General features: G+C 29.3%; 2 protein-coding genes across 5 annotated transcripts in view; one reads left to right on the top strand and one right to left on the bottom strand.

Moving 5' to 3' along the window:
* The window catches only part of LOC142223998 (uncharacterized), a 56,643-nt gene that overhangs the window by 33,954 nt on the left and 5,596 nt on the right, over positions 1-17,093 (bottom strand). For all 4 annotated transcript variants that reach the window (XM_075293804.1, XM_075293805.1, XM_075293806.1 and 1 more), the window contains exon 3: positions 1,069-2,348. In XM_075293804.1, the coding sequence (XP_075149919.1) occupies positions 1,069-2,121 (1,053 nt within the window). In that variant the 5' untranslated portion in view covers positions 2,122-2,348. The remainder of the gene's footprint in view (positions 1-1,068; positions 2,349-17,093) is intronic.
* LOC142223999 (protein maelstrom 1-like) lies at positions 6,800-13,785 on the top strand. The gene is made up of 5 exons (XM_075293808.1): positions 6,800-7,051; positions 7,118-7,322; positions 12,342-12,491; positions 12,559-12,965; positions 13,032-13,785. Exons 1-5 carry the CDS (start codon positions 6,929-6,931, stop codon positions 13,689-13,691), a joined length of 1,545 nt encoding a protein of 514 aa, XP_075149923.1. The 5' UTR covers positions 6,800-6,928; the 3' UTR covers positions 13,692-13,785.

Here is a 17,093-nt window from a genome sequence, read left to right as displayed (position 1 = left end):
TGCTCTGCTAAATGTCGGGAAAAATGTCCGAGAATTGTTCGAGCTTCTCTGCATAATGTCGGTCAAATTATCAGATTTCCCTCAGAATTGCCCATCCGAATTCGGACAGAATTCTGTCTGAATGTCGAGACAATCTTCCGATTTCCCTCAGACATTTCGGTCCGAATTCTTGTCAACCGCTCATTATACTTTCCGAACGAATTCGGACCGAATTCGGAATCAGACTCGGATGATTTAGCAGACGTTCTGTCAGAATTCGGTCCGAATTCGGAAGTAATTGTTCGCTGGGGGCGCAGGGTATAAAAATATCCTTGATTAACAAATAAAAAATTAAATTACCGAAGAGGTAATTTAAGTTAATTTGTTAATTTTGTTAAAAATAAAAGTTTAATTAATTTCTATCGCACAACTCAATCAATTTTTTTTATCTGAGAAAATCAATTATTTATATGATTGAGCAGGATTTGGATTTATTTATTCGAATAAAAATAAGAAGAATAAACTAAAAATTTCCGAGAAAAATATTTTTGATGGGAAATATTTTTGTTTATTTAATTGAAATAATTAAAATTGGGATAATTAATATTTTAATAAAAATTGTAAAAATTATACAATCATTTTTTAACTGTATTGTTTAAAAATTAATTGTTTCATTTGATTTTTCAAATTGATTTACTTTTTAGTTTCAATCAATTTTTTTTTTTTTTAAGTGAAATAGTTTTAGATTTTTTTCTATGTGTTAAAGAACCTACCACAACTTACATGGGCAAAGGTAACCAAAACAAACCGAAACTCATACTCCAAACACAAAATTCCATAGGAGAGGGAAATTTTCGTTTTTGTTTTTTTTTTCGTTTTCAAGCACTAGAGAAAAAAAAATCAATCTCTTTCGTAACATATGCAGTACTGTATTATTTTAAAAATATATATATATATATAATTTTAAAACTTTTCTTCGCCCTAACAAAAAAGATCATTGGTTCATGGAATCCATTCAAAATCACGTTCTACCAATAACTATAGTTCACAGTCTATATTAGCCCAAATTTAGGTTTATATATTACTCACTTTTAGGTTACCAATTAGTTCCATAAATTGTATAATATCTCCCAGACCTGCATTAAAGCAGGGTTTACCCGATGTGGATTTCTGATGTTTAGATGGTGGCTGCGATGAGGACGAAGATGATGACGAAGACGACGACGATGGCGGTAATGATGATGATGATGATTCATCTTCTGAAGCCTTGTGACCATTATGGTCATCTTTTTGTTGTAAAGCCAATGAGGGTTCGGCCGCTAAAGAGGACATGGCAAATTGTGTTTGCTTTTGTTTGGTATTTAAATTGTGATTATTTTGTTGGGTATGGAATTGATGATGAGGATGGAAAATTTGCTGTTGTAGGAAATTCTGTATGCGTTGACTACTAATACCACCAGTGCTGCTGCTGCTGCTACTACGTTGCTGTGGTGGTGGTGGTGTTGTCTGATATTGGGGTAACGAGGAGGAGGAAGAGTAATATGTAGAAGAAATCACTGCTTTCGAAGTTACGTTTGAATCCTGCGTAGTAGAGTTCTCTATATCACTCAGTAAACTTTTCGAACCGTCAACGTTCAAAGACGAATACAAACTAAAACATTCGTTATGAAAATTCATTGTTTGAGGCTTTTGCCTTTGGTGTTTACTAGAAGAATTGGTGTTGTTGCTTTGTTGCTCTTGCTCGATATGAGTGGAGCAGCTGCTAGTAGTAATGGTGTTTGTGGTGCTTTTGCTGTTGCTGCTGCTGTTGTATTGGTTGTGACTGATACAGCTGTTTGGACGACCACCTAGTGTTTCAGTTGTTATGTGGTTTGTTGTTGTTGTTGCTGTCGATGATGACAATGTTGTTTCATCCAATAACACTTCTCTTACTCCTTCGCCATCACTCGCTCGATTATTCAACAGTGACGTCACTAAGTGTGAGGAGGGTAACCCTTCGTTTGCGTAGAGACTTCTCTCTACATTTGTTGTAGCCGCTACATATTTGATACTCTTTATTAGATCGCTGCTACCATTTATTGTTGTTGTTGGATTATTTTGTAGCTTTCTTAAAGCTTTCATCAATTGCTGAATGGAAAGCATTTTTATGCTGAATAGCCGCCTGTTATCTCTTACCAAACGTAAATTGGATCAAATTGGTCCAAGAGATACACAAAACAAATGGCAATGCAAATAGGTTTGCTCTTTTGTTTGGTTTTCAAATAACCAACAAAACAAAAATTGTTTGTAAATTCTGTTGAGGGATTCCTTTGTTTGCTTTTGGCGTTGTTGTTATTGTTATAGCTACGCCGTCACTGTTATGATATGATCTGCAAATAGAAGAACAAAAAAATACAATAAGTAAACGAGTGTTTAAACAAATATATTCGAGACATTTTCAATTTAAATATATAGAGTATTTAAATTTCACTATAACATAGTATATATTAAAATTAGACATGATTTTTGGGTTTCTTGTCATGTACATTCATTCATTGATTATCCCATATAGCTGTTCAAAATCCATATCCCAATATATTTTAGATTAAAATCAGTAGTATGCTAAACTCAAAAGAAACCCAGCAACAAAATTTGAAAGTTCTTCTAAAGGCAGGACTTTAAAAGCACTTCCAAAAATTACCTCCCAAAGATGTTCTTTATTTTAACTACATAAGAAGTCCTTTTAAATACATTTTTTATAGCTCAATTTTTTTAATGAGTAATTTTTACTTTTTATACCCTCCACCATATATTAATTATATTAACTTTGTCATTCCGTTTGTAACACATCGAAATATTGGTCTTAGACCCCATAAAGTATATATATTCTGGGTCGTGGTGAAATTCTGAGTCGATCTAGCTATGTCCGTCCGTCCGGCTGTCTGTCCGTCCGTCTGTGGAAATTTCGCTAACTTCCAAACAAAACAAGCTATCGACTTGAAACTTGGTACAAGTACTTGTTATAGACGGTATTGAAAATGGGCCATATAGGACCACGTTTACGTATAGCCCCCATAAAAACCGATCCCACGATATGACCTCCAGAGCCTCTTGGAGGAGCAAAATTCATCCGATCCGGTTGAAATTTGATACGTGGTGTTAGTATATGGTCGCTAACAACCATGCAAAAATTGGTCCATATCGGTCCCTAAATATATATAACCCCCATATAAACCCATCCCCAGAATTGACCTCCGGAACCTCTTGGAAGAGCAAAATTCATCCGATCCGGTTGAAATTTGGTACGTGGTTTTGGGATATATGGTATCTAACAACCATGCAAAAGTAGGATTATATCGGTCCATAATTATGTATAGCCCCCATATAAACCGATCCCCAGATTTGACTTCCGGAGCCTCTTGGAGGAGCAAAATTCATCCCATCTGGTTGAAATTTGGTACGTGGTGTTAGTATATGGTCTCTAACAACCATGCAAAAATTGGATCATATCGGTCCAATATTATATAGAGTCCCCATATAAACAGATCCCCAGATTTGACTTCCGGAGCCTATTGGAGAAGCAAAATTCATCCGGTTGAAATTTGGTACGTGGTTTTGGGATGTATGGTCTCTAACAACCATGCAAAAATTGGTCCATATCGGTCCATAATTATATATAGCCCCCATATAAACCGATCCCCAGATTAGACTTCCGGAGCCTATTGGAGAAGCAAAATTCATCCGAGCTGATTGAAATTTGGTACGTGGTGTTCGTACGTGGTCTCTAACAACCATGCAAAAATTGGTCCATATCGGTCCATAAATATATAAAGCACCCAACAGCAACCCATCCCCAGAATTGACCCCCGGAGCTTCTTGGAGCAGCAAAATACATCCGATCCGGTTGAAATTAGGTACATTGCGCTAGTATATGACCGCTAACAGCCATGCAAAAATTGGTCTATATCGGTCTATAGTTATATATAGCCGATCGCCAATCACACAAAAATTGGTCTATATCGCCAAAAATAATCTATCAAAATTGTATTTCTATAGAAAATTTTGTATCTATAGAAAATTTTGTCAAAATTTTGTATCTATAGAAAATTTTGTCAAAATTTTGTATCTATAGAAAATTTTGTGAAAATTTTGTATCTATAGAAAATTTTGTCAAAATTTTATTTCTATAGAAAATTTTGTCAAAATTTTATTTCTATAGAAAATTTTGTCAAAATGTTATTTCTATGGAAAATTTTGTCAAACTGAATTATATATGTACGTATTTAATGCGTTTTTTATACCCACCACCATAGAATGGTGATGGGGGTATAAGTTTGTCATTCCGTGTGTAACACATCGAAATATCGATTTCCGACTATATAAAGTATATATATTCTTGATCAGGGAGAAATTCTAAGACGATATAAGCATGTCCGTCTATCTGTCTGTCAAGTTCGAAGATGGGTTTTATCGGTCCAAGTATTGATATAGTCCCCATATTCCCGATTTGGGGTTTTGGAGTTATAAAAACTGTAGTTTTTATCCAATTTGCTTGAAATTGAAAATCTAGAGGTACTTGAGGACCAAAGAAAGGTGTGCCGAAAATGGTGCCCATTGGTCCATGTTTTGGTATAGCCCCCATATAGACCGATCTCCAGATTTTGCTTCTTGGACGTCTAGAAACTGTATTTTCTATCCGATTTGCCTGGAAGTATTTTTGGACCTTAAAGAGGTGTATCGAAAATGGGGTGTATCGGTCCATGTTTTGGTATAGCCTCCATATGGACCGATCTCCCGCTTTTTATTCTTGGCTTCTAGAAACTGTATTTTCTATCCGATTTGCCTGAAATTGGAAATCTAGAAGTATTTTGCGACTATAAAGAGGTGTGTTGAAAATGGTCCGTATCGGTCCATGTTTTGGTATAGCCGCCGTATAGACCGATCTCCCGATTTTGCTTCTTGGACGTCTAGAAACTGTATTTTCTATCCGATTTGCCTGGAAGTATTTTTGGACTTTAAAGAGGTGTATCGAAAATGGGGTGTATCGGTCCATGTTTTGGTATATCCTCTATAAAGACCGTACTTCCGATTTTACTTCTTGGGCGTCTAGAAACTGTATTTTCTATCCGATTTGCCTGAAATTGATAATCTAGAGGTATTTTAGGACCATAAAGATGTGTGCCGAAAATGGTACGTATCGGTTCATGTTTTGGTATAGCCGCCATATAGACCGATCTCCCGATTTTTATTCTTGGGCTTCTATAAACTGTATTTATTACCCGATTTGCCTGAAATTGGAAATCTAGAGGTATTTTGGGACCACATATAGGTGTGCCGAAACTGAGGTGTATCGGTCCATTTTTTGGTATAACACCTATATAGACCGATATCCCGATTTTACTTCTTGGGCGTCTAGAGACTATATTTTCTAGCCGATTTGCTTGAAATTGAAAATCTGGAGGTATTTTAAGATCACAAATAGGTGAGTCGCAAATGGTGCCTATTGGTCCATGTTTTGGTATAGCCCCCATATAGACCGATCTCGCGACTTTATTTCTTGGGTTCTAGAATCCGTAGTATTTATCAAAATTGCCCGAAATTAGAAATCTAGAATGAAATTTTAGACAAACGAAATTTCCCTTTCGTATAAAGTAGTTTCGTTTAGAGCAAACTAATCCGAATTTTTGATAAGCGATTCAACGATTGTCTCTAAAATTTGTATCAAAAGAAAACTTTGCTTGTCTAAAATTTCGTTACTCAGAAAAGAAAACACTTCTTTCAGGGTATAACAGGCGCACTGATCATGAAAATTGCTTGAGACTGAAAGCAAAATTTGCAGATTTTACTCATCGTATTCATTTAAATAATGGAGGAAAAATCTACAGATTTAAGATTTCAAAACAAGGCGTTATTTCATCATATACACGATATGTTTATGATTTCTCTAAAACTCAAACAAAATTGGGCATAGGTAGTATCTTTAAATTGTTTCTTCGGGAACCAGTACGGTTTAACTGATTGGCTTGGGAGAAGATTTGTCATCAAACCCCCTAAAATTCTATATATTATCAAGTAACCCACTACGACGAAGAGTTTTCAAAGTAAACTATTATATGTGATTCATGATGGTGGGTATTTAAGATTCGGCCCGGCCGAACTTACGGCCGTATATACTTGTTTTGTTTAATATACACCCCGTATGGACTAACTTACAATTTAGAAGATGGTGTTAAGAAGTTTTAAGATACCTTGCCATCGGCAAGTGTTACCACAACTCAAGTAATTCGATTGTGGATGACAGTCTTTAGTAGAAGTTTCTACGCAATCCATGGTGGACGGTACATAAGATTCGGCCTGGCCGAAATTACGGCACTATATACTTGTTACATTTAAAACAAAAATTCAATAGGTCAGTTAATGTAAAGATTATTTATTTAGAAATCATAAATATTTTTCTTTCAGCAAAAAATTGTCTTACTTAAACGGCATCGACTTTAAATTTCAAAGATACATACAAATTTTAAAGATTCGTGTCCTAAATTTAAAGAAAAACATTGTTAGAGCAAAGATTATAAACTCTTTCAATTAAAATTTCTCTATTGTAAAGGAATTTGTCCTTAATATTGTAAAAAATTGCTTGTCCTAAAATTTAGTTTGCAATATTAGATCAATATTTCTTTAGTGTTTGGAGTAAAATTCTAATTGATTCTAGACAAAAATCATGTTTATGTACCATTCGCCCATGTTTTATAATCTGCTGATTGTTTTTTTTTTTTTTTTGGAATAAATATCAACGCTTAATTAGTTATAATCATATTTCTCTAAACAAAAAAATGCCCAACAAGCATTTTTGTATGCTCGCTAACATTTTATGCTACAATCTGGACTATTATGTTATGGATCAAAATCAGTGCTTGCAAGACTATTGCCAATTGTGCTTCTCTAGTCAATTTATTATTTGTTTTTTAAAATGCCACCAAAACAGAAACAAAAACCAAATGCATTTATGATTTTTACAATGGAATGGAAAAAGAAACAAGGCGGGAATATTTCTTTGAACGATGCAATTCAACAAGCTGGAGAAATTTGGAAGGTAATTTCTTAAAGTTATGAAAAAACAATTATTTCTAAATTATTAATTTTGAAATGGAATTTACAGACCATGAATGCAGAGGAGCGAGCACCTTATAAGGAAAAACAAAAAGAGGAGCTTCGATTATTTTATCGTAATTCGGGTGAAAAGCTATCATGCACTGGTATGCCTATTTCACAAATTGAAAAGAACAAACTGGATCATGAGAATAAGGAACGCACAATGAAACAAGATATCGAAAATGCTGTAAGAAACAGTCTTCAAAATAAGAGTAAGTAATTATTTTCCAATAATAAAATTTTGCAAAATTTTTCTATAGAAATAAAATTTTGACAAAATTTTCAATAGAAATAAAATTTTGACAAAATTTTCTACAGACATAAAATTTTGACAAAATTTTCTAGAAATAAAATTTAGACAAAATTTTCAACAGAAATAAAATTTTGACAAAATTTTCTATAGTAATAAAATTTTGACAAAATTGTCTATAGAAATAAAATTGTGACACAATTTTGTTATAGAAATAAAATTGTGACACAATTTCTGACAATTTTTGACAAAAATTTCTATAGAAATAAAATTTTTGAAAATTTTTACTATATAATAAAATTTTTGACAAAATTCTCTATAGAAACAAAATTTTGCTATAGTTTTTTTATAAAAATAAAATTTTGCAAAATTTTTCTATATAACTAAAATTTTGCAAAATTTTTTTATAGAAATCAAATTTTGACAAAATTTTCTATAGATTAGACAATTTTGAAAATTTTTTCTACACACAAAAAAATTTTTTTCTGATTCAATCACGAAATTAATTGATCCAATTAATTTTTAATTGAAATGTCTTCAATCACAGAAATGATAGTATCAATTAAAAAATTAATTGAAAGTCAATTAAAAAATTAATTGATTCAATTAAAAAATTAATTGATACTATTATTTTTGTGATTGATTTTTGTTTCAATTAAAAAATTTGTTGAATCAATTAAATTTTTAATTGAATATTTTTTAAAACTCAATTAAAATTTTAATTGGAAAAATGTTCGTGAAATTTTTTTGTGTGTATAGAAAAAAAATCATAAAATTTTCTATAAAAATAAAATTTTGACAAAATTTTTCTATAGAAATCAAATTTTTTACAACATTTTCTATTGAAATAAAATTTTTAAAAATTTTTCTATAGAAAAAAAAAATTGTCAAGAATTTTCTATATAAATAAAATTTGAAAAAAAAAAAAAATCTATAGAAACAAATTTTTGACAAAATTTTGTTATAGAAATAAAATGTTGACAAAATTTTCTTTAGAAATAAAATTTTGATAAAATTTTCTATAGAAATAAAATTGTGATACACAATTGTTGACAAAATTTAGCTACAGAAATAAAATTTTTGAAAAAATGTTCTATATAATAAAATTTTTGACAAAATTTTGTTTCAGAAATAAAATTTTTGACAAAATTTTCTATAGAAATAAAATTTTGACAAAATTTTCTATAGAAATAAAATTTTGTCAAAAATGTTCTATAGAAACAAAATTTTGTCAAGAATTTTCTATAGAAATAAAATTTTGAAAAAAAATCTATAGAAATAAAATTTTGATAAAATGTTCTATAGAAATAAATTTGTTAAAATTTTCTATAGAAATAAAATTTTATCAAAAATTTTACATAGAAATAACATTTTTACAAAATTTTATAGAAATAAATTTTGTCAAGATTTTCTATAGAAATAAAATTTTGATAAAATATTCTATAAAAATAAAATTGTTACAAAATTTTGTTATAGAAATAAAATTGTGACAAAATTTTGTTATAGAAATAAAATTTTGACAAAATTTAGTTATAGAAATAAAATTTTGATAAAAATTTAGTTATAGAAATAAAATTTTGACAAAATTTTCTATAGAAATAAAATGTTGACAAAATTTTCTGTAGAAATAAAATTTTGACAAAATTTTCTGTAGAAATAAAATTTTGACAAAATTTTCTTAGGCATAAAATTTTGACAAAATTTTCTATAGACATAAAATTTTGACAAAATTTTCTATAGTAATAAAAGTTTGACAAAATTTTCTATAGAAATAAAATTTTGACAAAATATTCTATGGTAATAAAATTTTGACAAAATTTTCTATAGAAATAAAATTGAGACACAATTTTGTTATAGAAATAAAATTGTGATAAAATTTTGTTATAGAAATAAACTTTTGACAAAATTTAGTTATAGAAATAAAATTTTGTCAAGAATTTTCTATAGAAATAAAATTTTTGAAAAAAAATTCTATATAACAAAATTTTTGAAAAAATTTTCTATATAATAAAATTTTTGACAAAATTTTCTATAGAAATAAAATTTTGACAAAATTTTCCATTGAAATACAATTTTTACAAAATTTTCTGAAGAAATCAAATGTTGACAAAATTTTCTATAGAAATAAAATTTTGACAAAATTTTGTTATAACATAGAATTAAATTTTTGACAAAATTTTTTTATAGAAATAAAATTTTGACAAAATTTAGTTATAGAAATAAAATTTTAATAAAATTTTGTTAAACAAATAAAATGTTGACTAATTTTTCGATAGAAATAAAATTTTCTATAGAAATAAAATTGTGACCAAATTTTCTATAGCAATACAATTGTGACAAAATTTTGTTATGGAACTAAAATTGTGACAAAATTTTGTTATAGAAAAAAAAATTTTGAAAAAATTTGTTCTAGAAATAAAATTTTGTCGAAAAATTTCTATGAAGTAATATTTTGACAAAATTTTTATAGAAATAAAATTTGTCAAGATTTTCTATAAAAATAAAATTTTTATAAAATATTCTACAGAACTAAAATTTTAACAAAAACTTCTATAGAAATAAAATTTTGCAAAACTTCTGTAGAAATAAAATTTTGATAAAAAATTTATATAGAAATAAAATTTTGACAAAATTTTCTATAGAAATAAAATGTTGACTAAATTTTATGTAGAAATAAAATGTTGACTAAATTTTCTGTAGAAATATAATTTTGACAAAATTTTCTACAGAAATACAATTTTGATAAAATTTTCTATAGAAATAAATTTGTTAAAATGTTCTATAGAAATAAAATTTAGACAAAATTTTCTATAGAAATAAAATATATATATATATATATATATATATATATATATATATATATATATATATATATATATATATATATATATATATATATATATATATATATATATATATATATATATATATATATATATATATATATATATATATATATATATATATATATATATATATATATATATATATATATATATATATATATATATATATATATATGTATATATATGTATATATATGTGTATATATATTGTGTATATATATATATATATATATATATATATATATATATATATATATATATATATATATATATATATATATATATATATAATATATATATATATATATATATATATATATATATATATATATATATATATATATATATATATATATATATATATATATATATAAATTTCTGTAGTATAGAAATAAAATTTTGATGAAATTTTCTATAGAAAGAAGTGTTTTGAAAAAATTTCCAATGGAAATATAATTTTGACAAAAATTTTATAGAAATAAAATATTGATGAAATTTCCTATAGAAAGAAGAGTTTTGAAAAAATTTCCAATAATTTTGACAAAAATTTTATAGAAATAAAACTTTGTCAAGATTTGACAAAATTTCTATAGAAATAAAATTTTGTCAAAAATGTTCTGTGGTATAGAAATGAAATTGTGACAAAATTTTCAATAGAAATGAAATTGTGACACAATTTAGTTATAGAAATAAAATTTTGACAAAATTTAGTTATAGAAACAAAATTTTGACAAAATTTTCTATAGAAATAAAATTTTGACAAAATTTTTTATAGAAATAAAATTTTATTAAAAATTTTCTGTAGTATAGAAATTAAATTTTGACAAAATTTTCTATAGAAATAAAATTTTATCAAAAATTTTCTGTAGTATAGAAATAAAATTGTGACAAAATTTTGTTATAGAAATTAAATTTTCTATAGAAATAAAATTTTGTCAAGAATTTTCTATAGAAATAAATTAAAATTTTGATAAAATTTTCTATAGAAATAAAATTTTCGTTTTGTTTGTTATTGTTGGTTTCTCTTCAATCACGCTCAAGCACGCTCAAAAACAAACCCAGTCTACTACATTCAAATCGATGATTTGAGTTTGGCAAAGGAAAAGAGATATGCTTGCAAATTTGTTTAGGCAGTAGCCGACTATCAAACCTGTTTTCGGAAGGATCAAGTGTAGTTCACTTTGGGTTGAGTGAATTACCCGAATTTATTCTGATAATTGGTTGATAGTTTTGCTGCAAGTAGGGGATTGTGATGAGGAATGTGGTAATTCCGAAACAGCAGTACATCCAACCATCTTGCAGTCTATAGGGCTTTGCCCAAATAAATTTGACAAGCATACTTTTCCTCTGTTGGTTAAGCTACACTTGTAGTTTAGTCAATACATGGTTTTAAGCTGAAATAAAATTTTGATAAAATTTTCTATAGAAATAAAATTGTGACAAAATTTTGTTATAGAAATAAAATTTTGACAAAATTAATTTATTGAAATAACATTTTGACAAAATTTTCTGTAAAAATAAAATTTTATCGAAAATTTTCTATAGAAATAAAATTTTATCGAAAATTTTCTATAGAAATAAAATTTTGTTGAAAATGTTCTATAGATATAAAATTGTGACACAATTTAGTTATAGAAATAAAATTTTGACAAAATTTAGTTATAGAAATAAAATTTTGACAAAATTTAGTTAAAGAAATAAAATTTTGACAAAATTTAGTTATGGAAATAAAATTTTGACAAAATTTAGTTATAGAAATAAAATTTTGACAAAATTTTCTATAGAAATAAAATTTTATCAAAAATTTTCTATAGAAATAAAATTTTATCAAAAATTTTCTACAGAAATAAAATTTTGTCGAAAATTTTCTATAGAAATAAAATTTTATCAAAAATTTTCTACAGAAATAAATTTTGTCGAAAATTTTCTCTAGAAATAAAATTTTGACAAAATTTTCTATAGAAATAAAATTTTGAAAAAAAAAATATAGAAATAAAATTTTGTCAAAAATTTTCTATAGAAATAAAATTTTGAATAAAATTTTCAAAAAAAAAATTCTAAGAAAACCCAAAATGACGTTAAATTCTTTATTTTTAACAAACCTGGTAAAAATCTCTTCCTACTATCTCTTGCCAGATCTGGAAAAGCAGTCGTATTACTTTATAATGGCCAATTATTTCATCAAAACTCTAAAAGGTGGTGCATATGTACCAGCTGAAATTGCAATTTGTAAATTTTCACTTAACGAAGGTGTAAGTGACATATATCAAACTCTGATTAATCCAGGTATTATGAAACACTAGAGAGACATTTATATTTAAAATAATTTTAAAAACAAAATTCATCTTTGCAGAAGTAAATTTATATGGCAACCTGTACGAAGCACAACATCATGCCGACACAACTCATAATTTACCTTTACCACCATCTGCACTGGGGGAGAAAAACCGTGTGAATATTTACCAGGACATCTTAAATTTCATACGAAACGAGGATGATGCATCATCAGATTCATATCCACCTATCTTTACTGATCGAGAGTGTATAGAAATTATTGAATCTGTTTTGAAATTTCTAAAAACTGCTGATGTTAGAGCCTCTAGTGTGCATCTTAAAATTTATCCTATACAATATTTGCTTTTTGTTATGAAAGAGGCTACTTGTGATGCTGCAGAGCTTGAGAAACCATTGAATTGCTATATAACCGATGCTTATTTTGAGAGAGATTACTTTGAATATCATACGGGAATTGCTTGTCAGGTATGAAATGGTATGACGCCTTATTTTAAAATATTTCAATTGATATCCTAAATTGTTTTCACCCAGTACCATGAAGACGTTGATAAATGTAAATACTGTACTCAATCTTATGTGACTCGTTGGGCTTATATGTTTTGTGACTATATGTGTAGAGATTTGGATATACCATTGGAACCTGGCCGTCATTGTCCAATGAATACAAATATAAACGCTATCAATACTAGGGAGTCAAATAATGGCAATGATAAGACCTCCATCATATCAATGGGCACATCAATAACATATGCCACAGCTCCTATTTGTGGATCGAAATCATTTCATGATAAGGATGATGAAAAAACTGCCACACTATCTACTGATACTGACAGTAAGCCATATACATCAATGCTGAAGGGTCATATCAATAATGTTGTGACTATAAATCAAACTACTCCTAACAAAATATCACCCACATATGATGGCTACATTCGAAAAGACTACAGGGATTGCTTTGATGACACCCCCAGTGCAGATGAAGAAGATGATGTTAATCCTTGGGATGTACGGTCACGGGAAAAATATATTCCCCCAGAACCAGAAAGCTCTTGTTTCGATATCGATTATACCAGTAGTATATCAGACATTGAGGACTATAATTCTGTGGCAAGTTTTGGCAGAGACCGTACATCATTGGTTAGTTCTTTAAGTTCTGTTAGCATTGGTCGTGGACGTCTTTCACGGCCTTGAGGTGTGTCAAATTTTTATATATAAATGTTCCCATACAAAATCATAACAATTAGCTCGTTAAACTAGAAATGAAAATAAAATCCATTATACCAAATTGCTATTTATTTATTTGCATATTTATTATAATTAAAATTACTATAAATAAAACAAGTAAGGAAAATCTAAAGTCGGGCGGGGCCGACTATATTATACCCTGCACCACTTAGTAGATCTAAATTTTCGATACCATATTACATTCGTCAAACGTGTTGGGGGCTATATATAAAGGTATGTCCCAAATACATACATTTAAATATCACTCGATCTGGACAGAATTTGATAGACTTCTACAAATCTATAGACTCAAAATTTAAGTCGGCTAATGCACTAGGGTGGAACACAATATTAGTAAAACAATATGTGAAACATTTAAATCTGAAGCAATTTTAAGGAAACTTCGCAAAAGTTTATTTATGATTTATCGCTCGATATATGTATTAGAAGTTTAGGAAACTTAGAGTCATTTTTACAACTTTTGGACTAAGCAGTGGCGATTTTACAAGGAAAATGTTGGTATTTTGACCATTTTTGTCGAAATCAGAAAAACATATATATGGGAGCTATATCTAAATCTGAGCCGATTTCAACCAAATTTGGCACGCATAGCAACAATGCTAATTCTACTCTCTGTGCAAAATTTCAACTAAATCGGAGTTAAAAATTGGCCTCTGTGGTCATATGAGTGTAAATCGGGCGAAAGCTATATATGGGAGATATATCCAAATCTGAACCGAGTTCAACCAAATTTGGCATGCATAGTTACAATGCTAATTCTACTCCCTGTGCAAAATTTCAACTAAATCGGAGTTAAAAATTGTCCTCTGTGGGCAAATGAGTGTAAATCGGACGAAAGCTATATATGGGAGATATATCTAAATCTGAACCGATTTCAACCAAATTTGGCACGCATAGTTACAATGCTAATTCTACTCCCTGTGCAAAATTTCAACTAAATCGGAGTTAAAAATTGTCCTCTGTGGGCAAATGAGTGTAAATCGGGCGAAAGCTATATATGGGAGATATATCTAAATCTGAACCGATTTCAACCAAATTTGGCACGCATAGTTACAATGCTAATTTTATTCCCTGTGCAAAATTTCAACTAAATCGGAGTTAAAAATTGGACTCTGTGGTCATATGAGTGTAAATCGGGCGAAAGCTATATATGGGAGATATATCCAAATCTGAACCGATTTCAACCAAATTTGGCACGCATAGTTACAATGCTAATTCTACTCCCTGTGGAAAATTTCAACTAAATCGGAGTTAAAAATTGTCCTCTGTGGGCAAATGAGTGTAAATCGGGCGAAAGCTATATATGGGAGATATATCTGAATCTGAACCGATTTGGCTGATATTTTGCAAGTTTTTCGAGACCCATAAAATATTCGGATGTACGGAATTTAAGGAAGATCGGTTGATACACACGCCAATTATGACCAGATCGGTGAAAAATATATATGGCAGCTATATCTAAATCTGAACCGATTTCAATAGGGATCGTCTTTGAGCCGAAACAGGACCCTATACCAAATTTTAGGACAATCGGACTAAAACTGCGAGATGTACTTTGCACATCAAAATACATCAACAGACAGACAGACAGACGGACAGACAGACAGACAGACAGACAGACATCGCTAAATCGACTCAGAATTTAATTCTAAGCCGATCGGTATACTAAAGGATGGGGTCTATGACCACTATTTCTTGGCGTTACATACAAATGCACAAACTTATTATACCCTGTACCACAGTAGTGGTGAAGGGTATAAAAAGATGTAAGCATTAGCAACTAAAGCTATAGGCTTAACAAAATGGTTCAAATTGTGGGCAAATAAGTAATCAATTAATACGAACGTAGTCAGAATAAGTGCTTATCATCATTGGTAGGGTAGCAAGAGCACTTTACTATCGTTCGTAGTTAATTCGAATTCGGGATTTCCACCAGATTAGAATCAATTTTGTTTTTATCCCATCTTATCAGGAATCAAACTTTCAAGAAAGTCTCATTGTAACTCCATACACTTAGGCTGTCGATGGTCCAATTTTTTCTCCTTCGTAAAACCAACGTTTTCTCGTAACCTCATCGCTAAGGCATAACATCAATAGAATGAAGAGGTTGGATGAATTTTTACCAACGATTCATATTTCGATTCGTTTAATTTGACCGTGCCGAAGCCTGAGAGAACATATTTTCTTTCGATCAGAGTAGGCTTTGTTTTCTCCAATTCAGAATCTTATCGAAATATGCCGATGCGACTCTGACGAGGACATCCTGATTTTGGTCTACACATTAACTTAATGTTGTTAAGTATAAGGGATCAATTTTATACGATTTTGTATTCATTGTTGCAGATGAGCTGTAGATGTTATGAGTTAATATGTTTTTGATTCTTAGGTCTATATTGACCATATATATTTTTGCAATAGTGTATATTTTGTATATGATCAGTATTTATTAAACGATCGTGCCTTTAGCACTAGACCCTTTTTCTTCTTTTAAAAATGCATTTTGACCTCCTTGTAAATTTAAGGAGATCAGTAAAATCAGTTACATTGTTTCTGATAAATAGACTTTTTTCAGTCCATGTACTTTTCAAAAAGTTGTGTTTGTTCTCTCAACAACGAGTGTCGAAAGCAGGGTTGGCCTGTCGCAAACAGTGACTTTTGCGACATACGTTTACGACGGTATAATACGTATGTCGCAAAAGTCGTAAACCTAGTGTAGAAAACCTAATTTGAAATTAAAGAAATTGTGAATATTTTTTAATTTAATTTAGTTAAGCTCCCCGATAAAAGGTATGCAAAAAATGCTTTATAAATACAATATATATTTAAAACTCTACTAGATTTACGTCTCCCATTCACAACTTCAAACAATTTTTGGTTTTCGTGGTTCATAATGTCCATCTAAGCTAATAAGCCAAACAGTGATATTATAAAATGCTCTCTTAACAGCAATTCATTTATGTAATGTATTTATGTTTTCCTTCCTTCCAGTTTCTGCAGTAATTTTTGAAAGGTTAACCATGAGCGAGTACCGACCGTCACGTTTACTGCACCACCGAGTAATTTATAGTAATTTTGGCTTCGAGTTTCCAATTGAAATAACTATATTCTCAAGTTTTTTAAGCTCGTTAATAATTTTACAAACATTCCTGAGAATTGAAACTTCTTCGCACGTATCATCATCTTGGATTATCATTCGCTGCCTATCTGAAGGGTCTGAAGTATTTGGAGTTTGCGACGTTTGCTACTTTTTCTACATTTACGACGATGACAACTTTGCGACAGTCGCAAACCTTAAAAAGTTGTATTCAGACCATCTCTGGTCGAAAGTGAGATGTTGAGCACGGTTGC

The sequence above is a fragment of the Haematobia irritans genome, chromosome 2 (genome assembly GCF_050003625.1).
Source record: "Haematobia irritans isolate KBUSLIRL chromosome 2, ASM5000362v1, whole genome shotgun sequence".
In the NCBI taxonomy this organism is placed as follows: domain Eukaryota; kingdom Metazoa; phylum Arthropoda; class Insecta; order Diptera; family Muscidae; genus Haematobia; species Haematobia irritans.
The sequence above is the reverse complement of the archived record's forward strand: the minus strand, read 5'-3'. Positions and strand labels throughout refer to the sequence as shown.

Coding starts and splice junctions, on each gene's coding strand:
- LOC142223999 (XM_075293808.1), top strand. CDS start 6,929: ATGCCACCAAAACAGAAACAAAAACCAAATGCATTTATGATTTTTACA. Junction 7,052..7,117: donor AAGCTGGAGAAATTTGGAAG/GTAATTTCTTAA, acceptor TGGAATTTACAG/ACCATGAATGCAGAGGAGCG. Junction 7,323..12,341: donor AAACAGTCTTCAAAATAAGA/GTAAGTAATTAT, acceptor ATCTCTTGCCAG/ATCTGGAAAAGCAGTCGTAT.